Source organism: Megascapheus bottae, chromosome 18 (assembly GCF_031878675.1).
Source record: "Megascapheus bottae isolate mThoBot1 chromosome 18, mThoBot2.hap1, whole genome shotgun sequence".
Lineage (NCBI taxonomy): Eukaryota > Metazoa > Chordata > Mammalia > Rodentia > Geomyidae > Megascapheus > Megascapheus bottae.
The window spans coordinates 32,553,352-32,575,714 of record NC_143526.1 but is presented as its reverse complement, the minus strand read 5'-3'; the positions used below and the strand labels follow the sequence as shown (position 1 = coordinate 32,575,714).

General features: G+C 41.8%; 1 protein-coding gene across 1 annotated transcript in view; it reads left to right on the top strand.

Moving 5' to 3' along the window:
- The window catches only part of Mroh8 (maestro heat like repeat family member 8), a 45,202-nt gene that overhangs the window by 12,714 nt on the left and 10,125 nt on the right, over positions 1–22,363 (top strand). The window contains exons 9-19 of the mRNA XM_090352319.1: positions 2,423–2,558; positions 4,670–4,788; positions 6,033–6,185; positions 11,218–11,378; positions 12,967–13,102; positions 16,579–16,769; positions 17,730–17,864; positions 18,148–18,262; positions 18,568–18,708; positions 20,384–20,548; positions 22,137–22,292. Coding sequence (XP_090208445.1) covers positions 2,423–2,558; positions 4,670–4,788; positions 6,033–6,185; positions 11,218–11,378; positions 12,967–13,102; positions 16,579–16,769; positions 17,730–17,864; positions 18,148–18,262; positions 18,568–18,708; positions 20,384–20,548; positions 22,137–22,292 — 1,608 coding nt within the window. The remainder of the gene's footprint in view (positions 1–2,422; positions 2,559–4,669; positions 4,789–6,032; positions 6,186–11,217; positions 11,379–12,966; positions 13,103–16,578; positions 16,770–17,729; positions 17,865–18,147; positions 18,263–18,567; positions 18,709–20,383; positions 20,549–22,136; positions 22,293–22,363) is intronic.

Below are 22,363 nucleotides of genomic sequence, written 5' to 3'. Positions count from 1 at the left end.
TCGAACCCGGGTCTTCATGCATGCTAGGCAAGCACTCTACCACTAGGCCAAACTCCCAGCCCTTAAATACTTATTTTTAAGTATAGGTAATTGACTCACACCTGTAATCTTAGCTCTCAGGAAGCAGAGATATAGAGGATCAATGCTCAAAATGAGTGTAGGTAGAAAAATGTGAGATTCTAGCTGGGCACGGTGGCTCATACCTGTAATCCTAGTTACTCAGGAGGCTGAGATCTGAGGATTGCGGTTCTAAGCCAGTCCGGGCACTAAAGTCTGTAAGACTCTTAGCTCCAGTTAACCACCAGAAAACCAAAAGCTATGCTATGGTTCAAGGGGTTGGGTGGTAGCCTTGACCTGAAGAGCTTAGGCACAATGCCCAGGCCCAGAGTTCAAGTCCCATGACCAACTAACTAACTAACTAACTAAATAGAATAGAATAGAATACCAAACACTCACCCCTTGGTCCTTTGCACTTGCTGCTCCCTCTGCCTGAAGCACTCTTCTAGAAATGTGCCTGGCTCACTTCCTTATTTCAATACCACTGCAGGTTCCCTGACTATTGAAAAATTAGCAATACCTATTCCTTTCCTGTGTTTTCTTCATCACTGTATTTATCACCACTTGATATATAGTAAATATTAACTCTTACTTTAATGTTTCTTCAACTAAATTGTCATCTATATGATGAGCAGGGATGTTCTGTGGGGTTTTTGTTGTTGTTTATGCCATCTAGGGACTTGAACTCAGGGCCTAGTCACTGTCCTTGAGCTTTATTTGCTCAAGGCTAGCTCCCTACCACTTGAGCCACAGCTCCCCTCTGACTTTGTTTTCTTGTAGTTGATTGGAGATGAGAGTTTCTTTGATTTACCTGCCTGGGCTGGAATGGTGATCTTCAGATCTCAACCTCCTGAGTAGTTAAGATTATAAGCCTGAGCCACGAGTGCCCAGTTGGGATGTTCTTTTTTGTTCAGCGTTTACATCTCCAGTGCTGGTCGTAGATCCAGTAGATGAAAGGTCACATGTATAGCTCTGTGCAAATGTTGTTGTTTACTCACATTAGGTGGTACAAACATGCTAATAGGGTTTCTGTGTCTGTTTCTAAAAAAGCATAGGAGAAATTTGTTTCTGCCTCAATCTGACAGAAAAATTGTACTCCCTCTGCACATCTGCTTGCTTCTTTTTTTTATGTACAATGGGAGTCATTATACAAAACATTGTGCACACTGAGACATGAGCCGGTGTATGCGCAGAGGCTAGGGCTATGATTGACTACAAGCAAAGGATGTTATACACTCTGCATGCTAACAAAAATTTTCACTTATCTTTTCTAGCTTCATTTTAATTGTTCCCCTATTGTCTTCATTATTTTTATTTTTTCTTTCTAGTACTTTTTGCAAGCCACCTTATATGTTTGCATCATCAGTCCATACATTTTTTTCTTCCAGTCCTGGGCCTTGACCTTAGGGCCTGAGCACTGTCCTTGGGCTTTCTCAAGGCTAGTGCTCTACCACTGGAGCCACAGCACCATTTCCAGCTTTTCTCTATATATGTGGTACCGAGGAATCGAACCCGGGTCTTTGTGTATGCTAGGCAAGCACTCTTACCAGTAGGCCAAACTCCTGGCCCAGTCTATACATTTCTAAAATGGCATTACTTGCTATGTACTTTTGCTTTTTGCTTAGCAGAGTCACATGTTTTCCAGTCCTATAAATTCCTCTGATGCTTGATCTTTTTTTGGGTGCAGAGTTGCACATAGAACTTAATGCTTCATGCACGCTAGGTAAGCACTCACCTATTAACCTTCATCTCCAGCCTAGATATATGATTTCTTTCTTATTCTTTTTTCTTTCTTTCTTTCTTTTTTTTTTTTTTCGTGCCAGTCCTGGGCTTGAGTTAAGGGCCTGAGCACTGTCCTTGGCCTTTCTCAAGGCTAGAGCTCTACCACTACCACTTGAACCTCAGCACCACTTCCGGCTTTTTCTATGTATGTGGTACTGAGGAATCGAACCCAGGTCTCTGTGCATGCTAGGCAAGCACTCTACCACTAGGCTAAACTCCCGGCCCCCTAGATATATTATTTCATTTTATTTCCTAATGTTTGCTTTTACAGAGTAACTGTACTATAATTCCTTTTGCCATTGTTGCACAATGATTTTCAAAATGTGGTTGCAATGAACATTTTTATACCTAATACCTCTTCAATTACTGTTATTTTGTCCTACTTGATACCACTGGCTAAATATGGTATATCTATAATATATATATGTATATATATTAACCCTTCAGAGATTTATGGTCTGAAAGAGAGCCTTGAACTTCTTTTGACTTGGAGGAAGATGTGACTTCCCTTCTTAGCTTCAATGTAAGGCACTACATGTACCTGTATTCTGATAGCATTTTTTTCTCTTTCCTTCTCAATTAGCTTCCCCTGCATTTCCAAAGACTTGGACATCTAGTGGCTCTGATGGCACTGCTGTGTGGGGACCCACTGAAAGAGGTGGCTGAAGAGGCTGCTGAGGGCACACACTACCTGCTACATATCACCATGAGGCTGAAGTGTAAGGCACTGCTGAAGGCAGTGAGATCTGAGTCCATTCTCTAGCACAACACTAGCAACAGCCCGCTTTTCCTAGAAAGACTTTTAAGAAAAGAACAAAAGAAAGGAAAGAAAACAGGCTGGGTGTTAGGCCTAGTGATAGAATGCTTGCCCAGCATGCACAGAGACCTGGGTTGGATTCCTAGAAATGGTGCTGTGGCTCAAGTGGTAGAGCTCTAGCCTTGAGAAAGCCCAAGGACAGTGCTCAGGCCCTGAGTTCAAGCCCAAGAAGTAGTCAAAAAAGAATAATAATAGCCTATGTCAGAAAGAGAAAGGTATCCAACCTGGGTAAGGTGGCTCATGCCTATAATCATAGCTACTCAGGAGGTTGAGATTTGACGATCACAGTTCAAAGCCAGCATTAAAGGCCATGAGCCTCTTATCTCCGATTAATCACTAAAAAACGAGAAGTGGGGCTATGGCTCCAGGAGTAGGGCAGTAGCCTTGAGCTGAAGAGCTCAGGGACAGCATCCAGGCCCAGAGTTCAAGCCCCATGACCAAAAAAAAAAAAAAAAAAAAAAGGTATCCAGCCCATAGGCAGCGGTGAGGCAATACTGACTTAAAACTAAAGAACCAAGGGAGACCCATTCGTCTGAATGGACCTATGAACCTAGTTAGATAGAAGCTGGGTAGGTTCCTGCTATTGTTTTGGGCCTTCATTATTTTATTCATCACATACTGTTTACTTGATATTTATTTGAGAACCAATAGTAACTGGAACCCAAGTGGCCCCATTCTGAACAGTCTAATAGGGAATCCAGATAATCGAAGAGTCAAGAAATAACTCTTATTAGGAATAATAAATATTCTGAGGAGGGGAAATTACAGCAGCCATACATTAGGAAAAGACCTTTCTGAAGATGATGTGAGGAATAGAAAACAACCAGCTAGGTGAACATGAGGTGAAGAGAGCGACATGAGCAAGGGCCTTTGGGGGGAAGAGAGGGAAGAGTTTGAGAAGTAGGAACTGTTTTTAACTCTTCCAGCTAGAAGAGACTTCAGGAGATGCCTAGCTCAGCACCTCCAGGGCTTGAAAATCGCAGTCCACTCTATCACCCCCAAAGTAGTTGTTTCCTCATCTCATAGAATAGAAAACTCTGTTTTCCAAAGCTCAGAGCCCCAATCCAAGCAGCTCTTAAGAATGAGCAATGCTCACCAAAGACATCCAACATCTAGCAACAACAAAACACAGTTGATTATTGATTCAATAAATCAATAAGGAAGATTCCCCCAGGGAACTTAGTTTCTAGCTGGAGAGACAGTGTCCTTAGTCTAGAACTCAAGGACTTCCGGCAAGATTAAGTCACACTAAAACATAAGAAAAACAAGGGAAAATGCAGAGCATTGGCCAGCTCAATTATCAGTACAACTAGAAACACGATGAACTAGGCACCAGTGGCTCACACCCTTAATCCTAGCTACTCAGGAGACTGAGGATCTGAGGATCTGAGGATCACAGTTCAATGCCAGCCTGGGCCTAAAAGTCTGTGAGACTCATATCTTCAAGTAACCACCAGAAAACCAGAAGTGGCACTGTGGCTCAAAGTGGTATAGTGCTAGCCTTGAGCTGGAATACTCAGGGATACTGCCCAGGCCCAGAGTTCAAGCCTCAAATCTGGCAAAACAAAACAAAAAAACAACCTCTTTTTCTGTTCATCTTTTTGTAGATTGTTCTATACTAAAGGAGAAACAAGTCAGCCTTCAGATTAATACTTGTCTTCTCTCATCATAATTTTTGTTCAAAATTAAAGCCCCAGGGGGCCAGGAGTTTGGCCTAGTGGTAGAGTGCTTGCCTAGCATGCACAAAGACCAGGGTTTGATTCCTCCATACCACATATATAGAAAAAAGCCGAAAGTGGTGCTGTGGCTCAAGTGGTAGAACTCTAGCCTTAAGAAAGTCCAAGGATAGTCCAGAGCTCAAGCTCAGGACTGGCAAAATAAATACATAAATAAATAAATAAATGTCCAAGGATTCACTTCAAGCTGGAAATCAACAAGACTTTTAAAATCAAGAAGAAAGAAATAAGCCAGGACATAATAATAATATAATAATAATCCATACTGTCTGTTTAGATATTACTCATGACAAGGGAAATCACCAGAGCTTGAAAAGAGCACTGAAGAAATGTCGGGAACTCCTAGACCGTCACAGCATTAAACGATTCTACCGCTATCCTTCCAAAATTGCCCAGGTACTCAGGATGGCTAGAAGTGAGCCGACAGGCATCTTCAAGTGTTGGCCAGGGCAGGGAGCAACAGGAAATCTCATTTGTTTGCTGATGGAAATGTAAAATGGTAAAAATCATTTTGGAAGAAATTTTATGCCTTTCTTATAAAACCCCACATATGAGATTGTCCTGAGAGTATGTTCTGTATAGTTTGTAGACAAAACACCAGGTTCCTGATTCTTATACACTTGTCCTCTTAGTTTAGTGGTTTAGTGGTTTTGATTACCATTGATGAGGCCATTGTTACTGTTATGATTTTTGTGGATTAGTTCTCCTTCCTTGAAGACCAGCCAGTTTCACATGGAAACTCTTTGCTACACAAAGGAACTTCCAAGCTAATGTAGGTGAGCCAGACACATGCTTTTTTATTAATGTACTCCTTAATTACTCAACAAACCCTGATGCATCTTCTAGGTACCAGACATGGTAAGGATTAACAAGGGAAAGAGAGAAGCTACAGATCTTACTCATGTAGAGTCCAAAGGTATAATTCATTTACTGTATCACTTTGCCTTGTCTGTCCTTTGGAGTCCTGCACAAGTTGGAACAACTCAATTGTAAGAGTTAAATGAGATGTTATGTGAAAAATACCTAGTTTTGTCTGTCTCATAGTAAGTGCCCAATAAATTATATCTATCCTTATCACTTTATATACTGTCAAGTACAACACAAAGTAACATAGCATCCTTTTGGTGTGTTGTTTCCTGACAAAACATTTACTTATGCTAGGATACTATAAAGCATCTCCTAATTGTCTCAGTGAAGTTTTGCCCCAAAATACAGATCAATAAAAGGCTATACACAGGCCCAGGAGTATGGCCTAGTAGTAGAGTGCTTGCCTCGTATGCACTAAGCCCTGGGTTTGACTCCACAATACCTCATACACAGAAAAAGCCAGAAGTGGTGCTATGGTTTAAGTGGCAGAGCCTTGAGAAAGCTCAAAAATAGTGAGACCCTGACTTCACGTCCCAGAACTGGCAAAAAAACAAAAAAAAAAAAACAAAAAAACTATGCACAGACTTTAGCAGTGGATGTGTGAGTTACTTCCAATATTCTACTTGATCAACAAGACTGAAATAAAAGGCCCATACACCTTTGTATACATCTCTGATTGTTCACTTGAAATCAAGTCATTGTTCTTGGTTTTTTCTTTTTTTCGCTATATACTATATCTCCTAGAAGTTCATTTTTTTTCTAAATCACTCTAGGTCTTTGAAGTTTTCCTCAGTTCCACTGAGCTCTGCCAGTTTGTAATGACCACCTTGGATGGCCTGAAAAATCTGCCCCATCCTTGCAGCCAGCAGGCAGCTGGGGAGCTGCTGATAACATTGGTGAAAAATGCAGAATCCCGATTTGAGAAGGTAAAAGCACAAGTGCACTTTTTGAGTTTGAACTGCTGGCCAAGTCTGTCCCTCTTGTAGTTCATAAGCATTTCTCCTTTAGGAGGCACATTCTAACCAGCTCCTAAGTCCCAAACAGGGCAGGGAGGCTTTATGTTTAATGAATGGCCCAGAAGAGCATGATTTCTCTGGGGAGGTGTAATTAACACATAGGAAGGCAGTAAATTCGTTCAGTAGAATTAAAGGTGGCCATAGAAAGAGAATAATAGCCTAAAATCAACAGAATTTATCTAAAATATATCAAAAATTAATAAACCAAGAAATAACAAAAAGAAAAAAACCCTAATTATATAAAATATAGAGGAATAGAGCTGACATGGTAGCATACATCTGTAGTACTTACACTTGGAAGCTGATAGTAGGTCAGTTCCAGGCTAGCCTGAGCTACATAGACCCTTTCTCAAATAAATAACAAGACATACTTTTTTTTTTTTTTTTTGGTGGGCCATGGGGCTTGAACTCAGCCTGGGTCTGTCCCTGAGCTCTTCATCTCATTGAGCCAAACCTAGAGGGACATACTTAAAGAGCAAAAAAGGGCAAAAGTAGTTATCTCTGGAGAGCAGCCCTAGGAAATAGGAAGGAGAAACCTTGAAGTGCTTCTGGGTTTTCAAATCATGTGTGTGTTATATTTCCACTACATCACATCCGACACTGGAAATATGAGCAGGTTACCATGTGACTGATGGCATTTGTCCTGTGTAATGTTTTGTTTTGTTTTGTTTTTAAACAAAACAGTAAGGGTTAGAGTAGAGCTCGGTGGTAGAACCCTTGCCTAGCACAGATAGGAACCTTTGTTAAATCCACACAAAGAAAATGAAAAAGAAACAAAAAAAAAGTAGAGGAGCCGGGAGTGTGGCCTAGTGGTAAGGTGCTTGTCTAGCATGCATGAAAACCCAGGTGCCTTAGTGTGGTTCCTTGGTACCACACACATAGAAAAAGTCAGAAGTGGGGCTGTGGCTCAAGTGGTAGAGCTCTAGCCTTGAGAAACCCCAAGGGCAGTGTTCAGGTCCTGAGTTCAAGCCCTGGGACTTGTCTGTTGTGGGGCTTGAACTCTGGGCCTGGGCATTGTTCAGATCTCTTCAGCCTAAGGCTAGTGCACTCTACCACTTTAAGCCACAGTGCCACTTCTGGTTTTCTGGTGGCTAACTGGAGATAAGAGTCTCATGACTTTCTGCTCTGGCTGGCTTTGAACTTCAATCCTAGATCTCAGACTACTGAGTAGCTAGGATAATAATCATGAGCCACCGGCACCCAGCAAAAATCCATTTTTATTGTTATTATAAAGATGATATACAGAAAGGTTACAGTTACATTTACATAAGTCAGTTAATGAATACATTTCTTTTCCTTTCTTTCTTTTTCTTTTCCTTTTTCTTTTTGCCAGTCCTAGGGCTTGAACTGGGTACTGTCCTTGAGCTTTCTCAAGGCTAATGCTCTACCACTTGAGACACAGCACTAATGCTGGCTTTTTCTGTATATGTGGTACTGGGGAATTGAACCCAGGGCCTCATGCATTCTAGGCAAGCACTCTACCACTAGGCCACACTTCTGGTCTGAGTACATTTTCTTTTTCTTTTTTTGTCTGTCATGGGGCTTGAACTCTGGGCTTGGGCACTGTCCTTGAGCTCTTCAGCTCAAAGCTACAACCCTACCCCTACAGTTCCACTCCCCATTTTCTAATGGTTAAGTAGAGGTAGGAGTCTCATAGTCTTTAGTGCCCAGCCTGGCTTTGAACCTCGATCCTCAGATCTCAGACTCCTGACCAGCTAGGATTACAGGTGTGACCCACCTCACCCAGCCCAAGTACATTTCTTTTTGGACAGTGTCACCCTTTCCCTTGCTCTCTTTTTCCACCCATCTCCATCCACAAATTGTAGGATTCATTTTCAGCCTAATGTCTAGTGAGTACTAATGCTACAGTCACTTACCCTTTGTCCTTCCATTTCTGTGCTCTTACTGACTCTCCCAAAGGCAGGTGAACAAACAAGACAGAAAGAAAAGAGGGGAAAAAACAAGCAATGAAGAAAAAAACCTGTTTCCTTTTCATGTAGTTCATTTAGATAAATACTATTTTATATGAGCAGATACACATAAGCATCAAGCCCTTGTGTTCCTTTCTAAGAATATCCTCCTTTGATCCTCACTGTGTGTGAATGCCCAGAGTCCTGAATCATTTACCATGTTTCAGTGTATATTAAATTTGCTTCTGTATGAGACACCATTTTTTTTAAACATTGAGATGCTAAAACTACAAATAAACAATATAATGGCAGCATGGAAAAATAACACTTACTGATTTGGAATTTTAAAGGTAAAAGACTAGCTGTAAGGCTGGTACCAGTGGCTCACACCTGTAATCTTTGCTACTCAGGAGGCTGAGATCTGAGGATCACAGCCCAGGCACTAAAGTCCGTGAGACTCTTATTTTCAATTAGCCAGCAAAAAAAAAAAAAAAAAAAACCTGGAACTGGCACTGTGGTTCAAGGGGTAGGGCAGTAACCTTGAGCTGAAGAGTTCAGGGATAGTGCCCAAGCCCAGAGTTCAAGTTCACGACTGACAGAAAAATAAAAAAGACTAGCTGTAAGAAGCCTGATAGGATTTAGTATGAAGCAATTAAATATCTGTTAAGTATATTATATCAAATGTATTCCTAATATAAATAAAGAACTTCAGTATTTTTTGGAAGTGGGAGGTTTCACTCTGCTGTGCAAATTACTATCCTCCTGTCCTAGTCTTCCTAGTGCCTAGAATAACAGACAGGTGGCACCAGGCCCAGCTGACATTCTTCTTCTTCTTCTTTTTTTTTTTTTTGCCAGTCACAGGGCTTTAACTGAGAGCCTTGGCACTATCCCTGAGCTTCTTTTGCTCAATGCTGGTGCTGTACCCTTGAGCCACAGAGCCAATTCTGGTTTTTACTATGTATGTGGTACCGAAGAATCAAACCAAGGGTTTTGAGCATGCTAGGGGAGCACTCTACCACTAGGCCTCCTGCCCCCCCTTTTATTTTTGGTCTGCCATGGGACTTGAACTCTGGGCCAGGGCTCTGTCCCTGAGCTCTTCACTCTTGAGCCACAATACTGCTTCCAGTTTTCTGGTGGCTAATTGGAGATGAGAGCCTCACGGACTTTCGTGCCCAGGCGAGCGTTGAACCATGATCCTCAGATCTCAGCCTCCAGGGTATCGAGGATTATAGGATTACTGGCACCTGGCTATGACATATATATATATATATATATATATATATATATATATATATGAAGTTCGGACATAGAATGTTTGTAGGATGGATTCAGAGGTTAAATAGTGGTATCTAAACCAAGGTGCTTTTTAATCTTCCTGCTTTCCCTGGTTATGTGGATGTAATATCACAACAATGTCATTCTTTTTATTTATTTATTTTTTTGCCAGTCCTGAGCTTGAGTTCAGGGCCTGAGCTCTGTCCTTGAACTTTCTCAAGGCTAGAGCTCTACCACTTGAGCCTCAGCACCACTTCTGGCTTTTTCCTATGTATGTGGTACCAAGGAATCAAACCCAGGTCTTCGTGCATGTTAGCGAGCATTTTACCATTGGGCCAAACTCCTAGCCCAACAGTGTTACTCTTTATGAGCAGATAAGACTATGCAGAAAGATGTTGCCTTCCTTTTTGTTTCTTTATTGAAAAAAGAAAATCTTTCTTAAAAGCTCCCTATAGATTTTCCCTCTTTCCACTGGCCAGTTACACTTGCCTATCCTTCAGTCCAGATTCTTATATCTGTCAGTGATGACAGCACTTTATATCACATTGTCAAGGAGACTCTCCAAGGAACTGACAGTTCCACAGAGACCTGAAGCCATGAGTCTTTGGGTAGGAAGGGAAATCTAAGCAGAGAAACAGACCAAGCCCTGTAGCAAATGCTTCCTTCACCTGGGCTGATGGGCCCGGACTTCCGTGCCATACCAGAGTGGAACTAACCCAGCATACTCACGTATTTGCTCCTTTAATATAAAATCTATCTATCTATCTATCTATCTATCTATCTATCTATCTATCTATCTATCTATCTATCTACCTATCTATCTATCTACATATCTGTCTGTATGTATATATATAATTATTGAAGGAATTTTTGAAAAAAGAAAATCTAATTTTCTATCACTCAAAGATATACTGTTAACATGTATTTTTCATTGATAGTGGTGGAAGTCCTCACAGCTATGAAGCTAGTGTTCTACCACTGAACCACATCCCAGCCCCTTCAACTTTTCTTTTTAATGGATGTCATAGGGCTTGAACTCAGGGACTATCAGGCACTCTCCCTGAGCTTTTTTGCTCGAGGCTAGTGCTCTACCATTTGAACCAAGGTTCTGCTTCTAGCTTTATGGTGGTTAATTGGAGAAAACAATCTCACAAACTCTCAGCCTTGGCTGGCTTTGAACCTTGATCCTCTGTTCTCAGCCTCTTGAGTAGCTAGGATGACAGGTATATGCTGATTACTGGCGCCCAGTCCTTGTGTTTCTGTGGCAGGCTCTTGTTAAATTTTCTGGAATGGCTTTTTGGTGATTGATTGGTGATTAAAGTCTCACAGACTTTCTTATTTGGGCTGGCATCAAACTGCAATCCTCATATCTCATTCTCTTGAGTAGTTAGGATTACAGGTGAACCACCAGCACCAGGCTAAACGTTTTGAAGTAGAAGACATTTTATTTGGGCCAGGAGTGTAGCCTTGTGGTAGAATGCTCATCTAGCATGCACAAAAGCCCTGGGTTCGATTCCTCGGTACCACATACCAGAAAAAAACCAGAAGTGATGCTGTGGCTCAAATGGTAGAGCACTAGCTTTGAGTAACAAGTGCTCAAGGGCAGTGCCCAGGCTCTTAGTTCAAGCCTCAGGACTGGCAGAAAAAAAAGACATTTTGTTTAAAAGCCATGCCCTAGAACAGTTCAGCAACGACTACAAAATCTTCAGAAACATTGTTGTCTCATAGGATTAAGGTGATATCGGTTTCCTCTTTAGGTGCCAGAAATCATAGGAGTTATCTGTGCCCGGCTATCTGTAATCAGCCAGCCTAAAGTCCGCCAACAAGTCATAAATACTGTGAGTTTGTTTATCTCCAGGCCCAGGTACACAGATATAGTACTCACCCATCTTCTTTATCATCCAGTGCCATATGACAGGTAAGAGAAGCTTGTAAAGCCTTTTGATTAAATTGGGGGTACAGCTCTGAGTATTGTAAGACATTGCTGTAGTCAAAAGTGTAATGAGAATCTTGTAGAGGACATAAGATACAAATGGATTCCTGACATGAGCGTCAGAATGCAATGTATAAACATAAAGGAATAATCCAACCAATTCAGTAAAAAATATCTATAGGATAAGTGGGATTATCCAAAAGTCTACTTAAAGTGCCCATAAATGGACACTTCAAAAGGTAATGTCAAGTGTAGGATGGTAGCCTTGAGCTGAAGAGCTCAGGGACAGCACCCAAGCCCAGAGTTCAAGTCCCACAATGGATAAAAAATAAAAAAGTAATGTCATGAAAGAAATTATTCTAGATATAGAGAAGATATAGAGATGCTACACTGACATAACCCAAGGAAATATGTGAACTCAGCTGGGTCCTAAAAACAAAAGTTGTTAAAGAAGATTTGAGGAAAATCTAAGTATGGTAACTCAACTAGACTTATTTATTTTTATTCCCAGTCCAAACTTACATTACTTTTTTTTTTTGCCAGTCCTGAGCTTGAGTTCAGGGCATAAGCACTGTCCTTGGATTTTCTCAAGGCTAGAGCTCTACCATTTGAGCCTCAGCACCACTTCTGGCTTTTTTCTATGTGTGTGGTACCAAGGAATCAAACCCGGGTCTTCGTGCATGGTAGGCAAGCACTCTACCACTAGGCCAAACTTCTGGCCTTATATTACTTTTTTTTGATGGGTTGGGGGTCTTGAACTTGGGACCTAGTTACAGTTTCTGAGCTCTTTTTTTTTTTTTTTTTGGCCAGTCTTTGAAGTGGTCAAATTGGCTTGAACTCAGGGGCCTGGGCACTGACTTTGTGCATTCTCAAGGCTAGTGCTCTACCACTTGAGCCACTTGCTTTGAAGCAAATCATCTGGAAAGTTTGTTTAAAAATATTGAAAATCTTGAGAGGTTGAATCGGAGGATTTAAAGCTTAAAGCCAACATAGGCCTTTAAAAGAAAAAAAAACTGTCTTAAAACAAAAAGAAAGGACAGGTCTGGCACCTGCGACTCACCTGTAACCCTAACTACTCAGAAGACTGAGATCTGAGAATCAGGGAGTGAAAGTCCGTGAGACTCTTATCTACAGTTAACCACCAGAAAACTGGAAGTGGGGTTGTGGCTCAGAGTGGTAGCATGCTAGTTTTGAGCTGAAGAGCTCAGAGACAGCACCAAGGCCCAGGATTCAAGCCTCACAACAGACCAAGAACAAAAAAGAGAAAGAAAGAGAGAGAGAGAGAAAGGAAGGAAGGAAGGAAGGAAGGAAGGAAGGAAGGAAGGAAGGAAGGAAGGAAGGAAGGAAGGGAGGGAAAGAGTTTATCATTATCCATATTACAATACCTAGAGAATGGGGGCTTGAGTCAATAAAGTCTTCGGAGTTTATGAAATCAGAATGTCTTCTGATACCCTGACGAACTGAGCAGGAAGGAAGACCTCTTAGAGGCTGGCGCCAGAACAGATTCCAGGTGGGCTGTAGTCGAGATGGGCTTGAGATATGGCATGTTCATGACTCCTCTTTTGGTTTGTAGGCACTTGGCTGAGTTGTGGAGAACCCTGGAAGTTGAGCTTCCTAGCACAACCTGGATCCTGTGGAGGCTCCTGAGGAAGCTGCAAAAATGTCATAATGTACCTAACCGGGAGAAGATGGCCTATGTGGCTGTCGCTGTAAGTCACTAAGCTCTGCCCCTTCAATTTGAGCCCACCATGATCCCTTCCAGATTGTTCTTTTGAGGCCCTCTCAGAGCTTGAGTCAGACATGGATTTATGAATATGAATAGCTCTCCACCCAGGCATTGTCAAAGAGGGAGCTGGGAGAGTGTAAGAATATGTATGGACTAATATCTTTTAAATACTCCTTGGCCCATCCTTTTAAAAAAAAGTTATCATAGCAAGAGAGTAACAGAAAAAATCACACACACACACATACACACAAATATGTAAAATAGAAAATAAAGGTCTCCTTAATTAGGGACTGGGAAAAAACTGAGGTAAGTACTTTAGGCCTTGCAGGCCGTATACAGCCTCTGCACATATTTGTGTGTGTGTGTGTGTGTGTGTGTGTGTGTGTGTGTGTGTGTGTGTGTGTGTGTTGGGGGGTCATGGGGCTTGAACTGAGCCTGGGCTCTGTCCCTGAGCTCTTCAGCTCAAGGCTACCACCCTACCCTTGAGCCAAGCCCCACTTTCCATTTTCTAGAGGTTAACTGATGATAAGAGTCTCAGGTCCCTTTTGTGCCTGGGATGGCTTTGAACCTTGATCCTCAGATCTCAGCCTCCTGAGTAGCTAGGATTACAAGCATGAGAATTATACCGCACCTGGCTTCTACACATATTTTTGAGGATTTTTTTCCCCTTTCAAACAACTCAAACAGTCTTTTTTTTTTTTTTGGCCAGTCCTGGGACTTGAGCTCAGGGCCTGAGCCCTGTACTTGGACTTTCTCAAGGTCAGAGCTCTTCCACTTGAGCCATAGCACCATTTCTGGCTTTTTCTATGTATGTGGGGTCTTTGTGCTTGCTAGGCAAGCACTCTACCACTGGGCCAAAATCCCGGCCCCTCAAACAATATTTTTATATTTGAAAAGGTAAAACAAAAACAAAAAAACAAAAACAAAAAAAAACATGCACTAGTGGCTCACACCTGTAACCTTAGCTACTCAGGAGGCTGAGATCTGAGAATCATATTCAATGCCAGCTCACAGGAAAGTCCCTGAGACTCTTATCTCCAATTAACTACCAAAAAACTGGAAATGGGGAGGTGGCCTTGTAGCTCAAGGGGTAGGGCAGTAACATTGAACTGAAGAGCTCAGGAATAGCATCCAGGCCAGGGTTCAAGTTATACCCCTGCCAAAAAAAAAAAAAATGTTCAATCATGTGTGTGTGTGTGTGTGTGTGTGTGTGTGTGTATGCATATAAACAAATACATATATATATATATTCATATGTATGAATATAGACGTGCCCAATGTTTTCTCAAGATAAATCCTGCTGGGGGGCTGGTAATTTGGCCTAATGGTAGAATGTTTGCTTACTGTGCGCATGAAGACCTGGGTTCAGTTCCTCAATACCATATACATAGAAAAAAGCCAGAAGTGGTGCTGTGGCTCAGGTGGTAGAGCTCTAGCCTTGAGAAAGCCCAAGGACAGTGCTCAGGCCCTGAGTTTTAAGCCACAGGACTAGGGGAAAAAAGTTAAGTCCCATTGGGTCAAACAGTGTGTGTACTTGAAATTTAAGTCATTGCCCTCCAGAAAGCTGCTCTTTCTTTAGATGTGTGTGAAGGTGACATTGTCTGTGATCATGGCCATCATTTTTGCCTTGCTGTTAGGTTGAAAAAAAAAGAGGAATGTTTTCATTATAATTGTGTTTGCCTATGTTTGTTGTGGATATTTGTTTTTGTTGTTGTTTTGGTCAGTTGTGGGGCTTAAACTCAGAACTCGGGCACTGTCCCTGAGCTTTTTCACTCAAGGCTAGCCTTCTACCCACTTTGAGCCACAGCACCACTTCCAGTTTTTGGTGGTTGTGAGAAGCCTAGATTAATTTTGAAGTTCAATCAACTTCAGTAAACAGTTATTTTTAAGCAGGCCTCGCCAGAAGGTCACCCTGAACTAGTTCTAAACCAGTAGAGATAGCAGCTTCAAGGGTGTTTGCCCAGGGCAGGATGACCCACTGACCCACAGGTGATGCTTGCCCAGGGAAGAGGGTCCCACAGATGGTGTTTGCCCAGGGTAGGATGACCCAGGTGATGCTTTCCCAGGGCAGAAGGTCCCATAGGTGAAGTTTGCCCAGGGCAGCATGACCCATAGGTGAAGTTTGCCTAGGGCAGGATAACCCACAGGTGACGTTTGCCTAAGGCAGGATGTCCCTAACCAGTTTGAAGTACCCAGTCCCTTTGATTTAGCCAATAATTCTTTTTCAGTTCTTTTCCGCTTTATGATATGCCAATTATGTTTTAGATTTGTTCTGTGACCTTCCCGCAGTATGTAATGGATTACTACAAGATGCTATGATGCAGCAAAGCCCTTACCTTCCCCAGAGAAGTGTATAAAAAGTGCTGTAACTCTGGGCTCGGGGCTCTCAGCATCCCCAGTGGCAGCCGTGTACGCAGGAGACCAAGCTCTAGCTTGCAATAAGGTTCCTTTGCTTTTACACTGGTTCCAGTCTCTGGTGGTTTCTGAGTAAGGATTCCGAATTCAAGCATTACAGTTGTTAATTGGAGAAAAGAGTCTCGTGGACTTTCCTGTCCAGGCTAGCTTCAAGCTGCGATCCTCAGATCTCAGCCTCCTGATAGCTAGGACCACAGGTGTGAACCACCACCACCTGGTACATATGGTTTTTTTGATTGGCCATTTTCAGTTCTCCTTTGCAACTTGTCTTCTCATTCCTGTATACCAGTGCTTCTCAAATTTCCTGTGCACACTGAGTAATCATCTTAGGCTCTTGGTAAAATGCATACGACCTGGAGTGGGACTGGAGAGTCCCCATTCCAAATCACCTCCCAGGTAATACCAGTGCTGCTTGCTGTATGATACTCATATTCATGCACACTGTATTAACACATTGACATGGATACTTCTTTTAATTATTATTCATCACCTAACTTTATGATAACTTTTATTTGTATATAGCCAATTGTATTAATAGCTTTCTTTATGATTACTACAGGTCATATCTCTACTCATTGACAAACTTCTTTTTGCAGTTCTTAATATTGAAAACAGAGCCTGTGTATTTTTTTTTTTGCCAGTCCTGGGCTTGAGCTCAGGGCCTGAGCACTGTCCTTGGACTTTCTCAAGGCTAGAGCTCTACTACTTGAGCCTCAGCACCACTTCCAGCTTTTTTCTGTGCATGTGGTACCGAGGAATCGAACCCGGGTCTTCATGCATGCTAGGCAAGCACTCTACCACTAGGCCAAACTCCCGGCCCGAGCCTGTGTACTTTTTGTTCTACCACTGAGCTACATCTAGCCCACTTCTAATAACCACTCTATTCCTATTCCATCTCTTCTTCCAGGTCCCTTTGCTGATTATCACTGATTTTCCGTGTATGGGATAGTAGAATCGGAAAGTATGTTCTGGATCAAACAGAAACAAAACAAAAGGATTTGTGCCAGCAAACCCACAGTTCTGTTCTGTGCTTTTCTATCACAGGCAACAGATGCCCTCTATGAGGTACTCGTGGGAAACAAGCTTCGAGCAGCTACGTTCCGACTCTTCCCTCAGCTTCTCATGACCCTGCTCATCCAGATCCACCACAGCATTGGCCTCACCATGTCTGATGTCTCCATCCCTAGGGGCATGTATGCAGAAAAGGAAATATCAACAGACATCACGCCTTTGGGGTACTGGCCATTGCAATTTCACTGACTTTAATGACCATTAAGCCAAACTAGGACATAAGGATAGCCAAAATGTGGTCCCAACTCTGAGGGAGCATGTCTCAGGGAATCCCCAGCCCTCATGAGACATCAGGATGACATGCTCAGGAATCATCCTAGGCTTTCGTTTTCTTGGTACCAAGGTAAATCTATTTGGGTTCAGATGCCCTGCAAAATAAATGTGATACCATGACAGTTTTTTTAATGAATTAAATAGAAACGAATGCAAGAAAAATAGCTTAGACCTACCTCCAGATTAATATTTATCCAGTGAAATGAGTCCTCATTTTTGCTTTGTTGAATGTAGAGATATTTTTGATTTACTATTAGAATCTCTTAATGCTAATGGTATATGGATTTCTTTCAGTGGAAATGGTACTATATGGAATAATTAATCCAAAGAGTCATTAGACTTATGTTCTAGTTCTCATTCATTCATTTAATTAACTGTCCCTAGAGAAAATCTTCTGTTCTATGCTTGATTCCTTACCTATCAATGAAGAGTCTAAGCCAGGTAATCCATAAGAGCTCCTCCAGCTTCAAGAGTTCTCTGAGGCTATGCTCAATTCAATAAGTGATTTTCAAAAGCTGTAGGGATACATTTTAGGAGTTTGTTTGTATCTCAATAAAGATTTGTTTTTAAAACAGTGAGTATCTGTTCAGCATCTCAGACTATTTATTGAATCGTTTCCTTCCAAACTCTTGAGGAAATAAAATCTATTTAGAATCCTCTATGCCAATACTTTTTGTAAAGTGTCTCTCAGGTTATCAGGGTATTTGAAGTCTTTTGGAAATCTGGAAAAGGGAGAATAACCATTCAGCAGTTGCCTGTGCATGGCCCACTCCAGCAAGTGTAGAGTGTGTGAGTGCTTGTGAGTTACTGGTCCTTATTCTGCTCACCCATGTTATTTTTATTTGACTTAGCTTTGCCATGCAGGCTACCAAGACTCTCCTCCTCAGAACATTGTGCTGGCAAGAATTCAACATTATGGAAAAGAATAAAGGGTGGACGCTTTTGAAAGGAGAGTGCCATCTTCAGGGAGTATTTCTCCTTGCCAAGTAAGGCTTCTTGTCATGATATGTTCACCCGATCCAAATTAACATTGTATTTTTTCTCTCCTGTTTAATGATCACAGCAACTAAAGCTGTGAGAACTCACCAACTTCATAAGAGAATACACAATGATATCCATAAGGCCAGGCAAAATTTTCCAGATGTCCTGACCCTTGCCACACCCTCCAGAATTCCTGGAGCTGGCCACAAACTTCAGAGGACCTCCACCCTGACAAAGTGCCTCCTGGTGAAGCATGCGTGAGAGTCACGTTGATGCTTTGTTTTGCAGTGCCTTGCTGGAAAGAAATCACATCCTAGCACATAGGATCTTGTACTTGTTAGTCCCACTTCTTAACCGAGGGAATGACAAACATAAACTCACGGCTGCAGGCTTCTTTGTGGAGGTAAGACTCCCCTCTAGGTGTGGTCAGGAAGCCTTGAAGCAGTAGAACCTGCTGCCTAGTGTATGTACAGCCTAGTGTCCATTTCAGCCATTTAATAGACATGTTTGTCAGACTCAAACCTATTGAAATTCTTTTTCTATTCTCACATAACTCAATATTTCTTGTGCACCTGCAACATAACCATCACTCTGTGTGAGCTGTAGTGTAGATTTCAAGTGGAAAATCTGGAACTAGTGGGAAGATGGCTATCTTTAGGAAAGAGGGTTTCTACGTCATTTGTTTGGTTGATTTCTGGGCTCTTTCAGCTCCTCCAGAGTCCAGTGGCTAGAAGACTGCCCAACATGTACTCTACTGTCCGCTTGAAAGACTGGTTGTGTCATGGAAACAATGTCTTTAGAATTCTCGCCTTAAGAGGACTGTACAACCTTCTCAGACACAAAGAAATGGTAACTGATTCCTAAGTCACAAAGGGAATAACCCAGATACCCAAGAACTGAAAATAGCTGAAGAGGAGAATTGGCTAGCGGGGGACAGGAGTGAATAGGAGAGGTCTTTTTTTTTTTTTTTAAATCACTGTGCCTCCTTTTATGCACTGGAAATTTTACCTTGAGAATATGCAAGTACTATTAAAAATGAAATATTTTGGGGCTGGGCACGGTGGCTCACACCTGTAATCCTAGTGACTCAGGAGGCTGAGACCTGAGAATCAAAGTTCAAAGCCAGCCCAGAAACTAAAGAATGTGAGAATCTTATCTCCAATTAATCACTAGAAAATGGGAAGTGGTGCTGTGGCTCAGGGGACAGGGCAGAAGCCTTGAGCTGAAGACCTCAGGGACAGCACCCAGGCTCAGAGTGCAGGCCCCATGACCACAAAAAAAAAGAAATATTTTAAAAGTTTAAGACATGAATATCATATTTGAAATCTATAATTTGTACAGAAGATATACTTGTTATGGTGTCCCTTGTTCAAGATGTTTGCCATCTAAGATGGATCATTAGCATCCATGTACAAGAGGTCTCCTTTTACACAGGTCTCACTAGAAAACCAGGTCTGTCAAGAAGAAACCAGTAATCCTCATTTTACCACTCGAACTCTGTTTCTTTTACTTAAAAATTTGTGGCTGGAAGCTGGATGCTAGTGTCTTACTTCTGTAATCCTAGCTACTTAGGAGGCTGAGGTCTGGAGGATCACAATTGAAAGCTTTCAGCTTGGGCAGGAAAGTGTGAGACTCTCATTAACCACCTACAAAGTGAAAGTTGAACCATGGCTCAAAGTAGTAGAGTGCTTTCCTTGAGTAGAATACCTCAGGGACAGTGGTCATGTCCTGACTTCACTGATCAAAATTAAATGAATAAATTTGGGTATACTTGAAGCTCAAACAACAAAGTTAGTTAATATATTGATTATTAAATATAATTAAATATTTGTTATATTAAATTTGGCTGCTTGGATATATGCACATCTGTTGTTTTAGCCTACTTACATGTATACCTAGAGATATGTACATATATTTATACATATTCTACTTACATATGCATCTATCTATATACACATATACACATAGGTGTGTGTGTTGTTTTATTTTGAGAAAGGGTCTCATCATACAGCCCAGTCTGATATAACCCAGTCTAGACTGGAGCTCATGTTTCTCTTGCCTCTCTACCTCCCAAGTGTGGGGATTATAGGAGTAAACGCCTACCGCCAACTTAGATAACCTTAAAAACCCCAAGACTCCCATCATTTTGGCATTTCAGAAGAGCAGAGTCTCAATTCGTTTTGGGAAGGATTTTTAAAGGTCTTTAATCAAACTTTTAAGTCTCTGGATACTCCTTCCTAGGGAAGTTACCAGAGTTGGTAACTCCTTCTAGCAAGGTAAGTCCATATCCCTGCTTGTCTCCCATTCGATCCCACTTGTGCTTTGTGAGCCTCTCTGCCTTCTCCTCTACATAACTAATACTGAAGGCAATTATGTCCTCTTCTCTTCTCTGCCCTGGACTATTCTGAGTCCTCAGAAATCCAGCCTGCACTAGATTCTGAGGGGGTGGAGGAGTCTTCCTTTTGGAATCTGATGCTATGCTTCCAAGAGAGGTGCTCATGTGCTGTGATTTTCCCTCCCACAGAGGGAAAACATCAAGAACCTGCTGCCCTGTCTCTTAGACAGCCTATGTGAAGTCGACGAGAGGATTGTTTTGCTGACCATCCAGATACTCCAGCAGCTTGTCCAGAAAATGGACTTTACTGCCCTGGCTACCATGATGAGGACCCTGTTCTCTTTATTTGGTGATGTATGACAATGAGAGAGGAGATACTTCCTTAGCTGAAGGTGGAGGGGTGGGGGATGGTAATCAGCATACCAAGGAGTGAATGGTGGAATAGGAAGAAGTGCATTCTATTCTATATAGAAGTTTTTAGTTTGGTAGCAACTTCTAATATTCTCTCTCAAAACCCTTCCTGTGCAAAAAGCCCTTCTTAACCAAGAGCTGGGTGTGGTAAAGTACATTTATTATCCTAGCTATAACAGGAAGCTCACAATCAAACAGGAAACAAGATTCTATCTCAAGAAAAACAACTACAGAACTAGAGGTGTGGCTTAGTAGTAAAAGTGCCTGCCTTGTAAATATGAATACCTGGAGCTAAAACCTCAGCACCACAAACACACACACACACACACACACACACACACACACACACACACACAAACACACACCAACCACAAAACAAATCCTTACAAGCAATCCATTATGTTGATGTAGCTGGTGTTATTGTTAGTTTTCAGATAAAAAAAGAAGCTTGAGGCATGGAAAGTTACTATGCCATTACTCTACCATGTGGGAGGGGGAGAGTAAAGAAGAGAAAACATTGTCTTTGTGCTCAAGGAGCAGCTGAGACTACATTCGAGTGCTTGTCCTGAATCCCAAATACTTTTGAAAAAGAAATACATAAAGCATAATGACCAGCATGTTTGAAGGAGCAAAACATGCCAAGACTGGAATTTTGAAATTCAGCCAAAGAACATGTATGAACATTTAGTAACATAGATATTAATACCATTAATTAAGCTTATGTAATGACAGATATGTGACTATGCCAATTTCTTATTTGTAAATTCTAGCAGATTTTGCTGCCTCCATAAATATTTGGTCTCAGCCAGGTACTGGTGATTCATGCCTGTAATCCTAGCTAATCAAGAGGCTGAGATCTGAGGATTGTGGTTCAAAGCCAGCATGGGCATGAAAGTCTAAGAGATTCTTTTTTTTTCATATATTTTTTATTGTAATTAATAGAAGGGTTACATGATATTTGCCAGATAGATGGTGCATTAATTCCCATACATTGATACCCTTTCACATGTCTTGGTCTCCATTTCCCTCCCCCTACCCCCACCCAAGTCTAAGAGATTCTTATCTTCAATTAACCACCAGAAAACTGGAAGTGGCACTGTGGCTCAAGTGATAGAGTGCTAACCTTGAGCTGAAGAGCTCAGGGACACTGCCCAGGCCAAGAGTTCAAGCCCAACAACTGATCAAAAAAATTTTGGGGGGGCCAGGAATTTGGCCTAGTGGTAGAGTGCTTGCCTAGCATGCACAAAGACCCAGGTTCGATTCCTCGGTACCACATCCATAGAAAAAAAAAAGCCGGAAATGGTGCTGAGGCTCAAGTGGTAGAGCTCTAGCCTTGAGAAAGTCCAAGGACAGTGCTCAGGCCCTGAGCTCAAGCCCAGGACTGGCAAAAAAAAAAAAAAAATTTTTTTTTTGGTCTCTTGATCTCGACTACATGTAGCTAAGTAGTTAACTAAGAATAAGGAGGAGTTCTAATAAATTGAGTATGAGTTGGATCTGTGAGTTCCAACCCTGTTGGATACTTTCTTGATAGGTGAGACCTGATGTTCATCGTTTCTCCATGACCCTCTTTGGAGCCTCTGTAAAGTGTGTGAAACCCACAGATAAGAAGGGCGCAGAGAAACAAGTCCTGGAAAGCCTGGTCCCACTACTGCTGTATTCTCAGGATGAAAATGATGCCATAGCTCAGGTGATGACTGCTAACAACTGCTTTCAGCACCAAATAACTTTAAACACAGACCAACCTCTGAAAATTAGTGT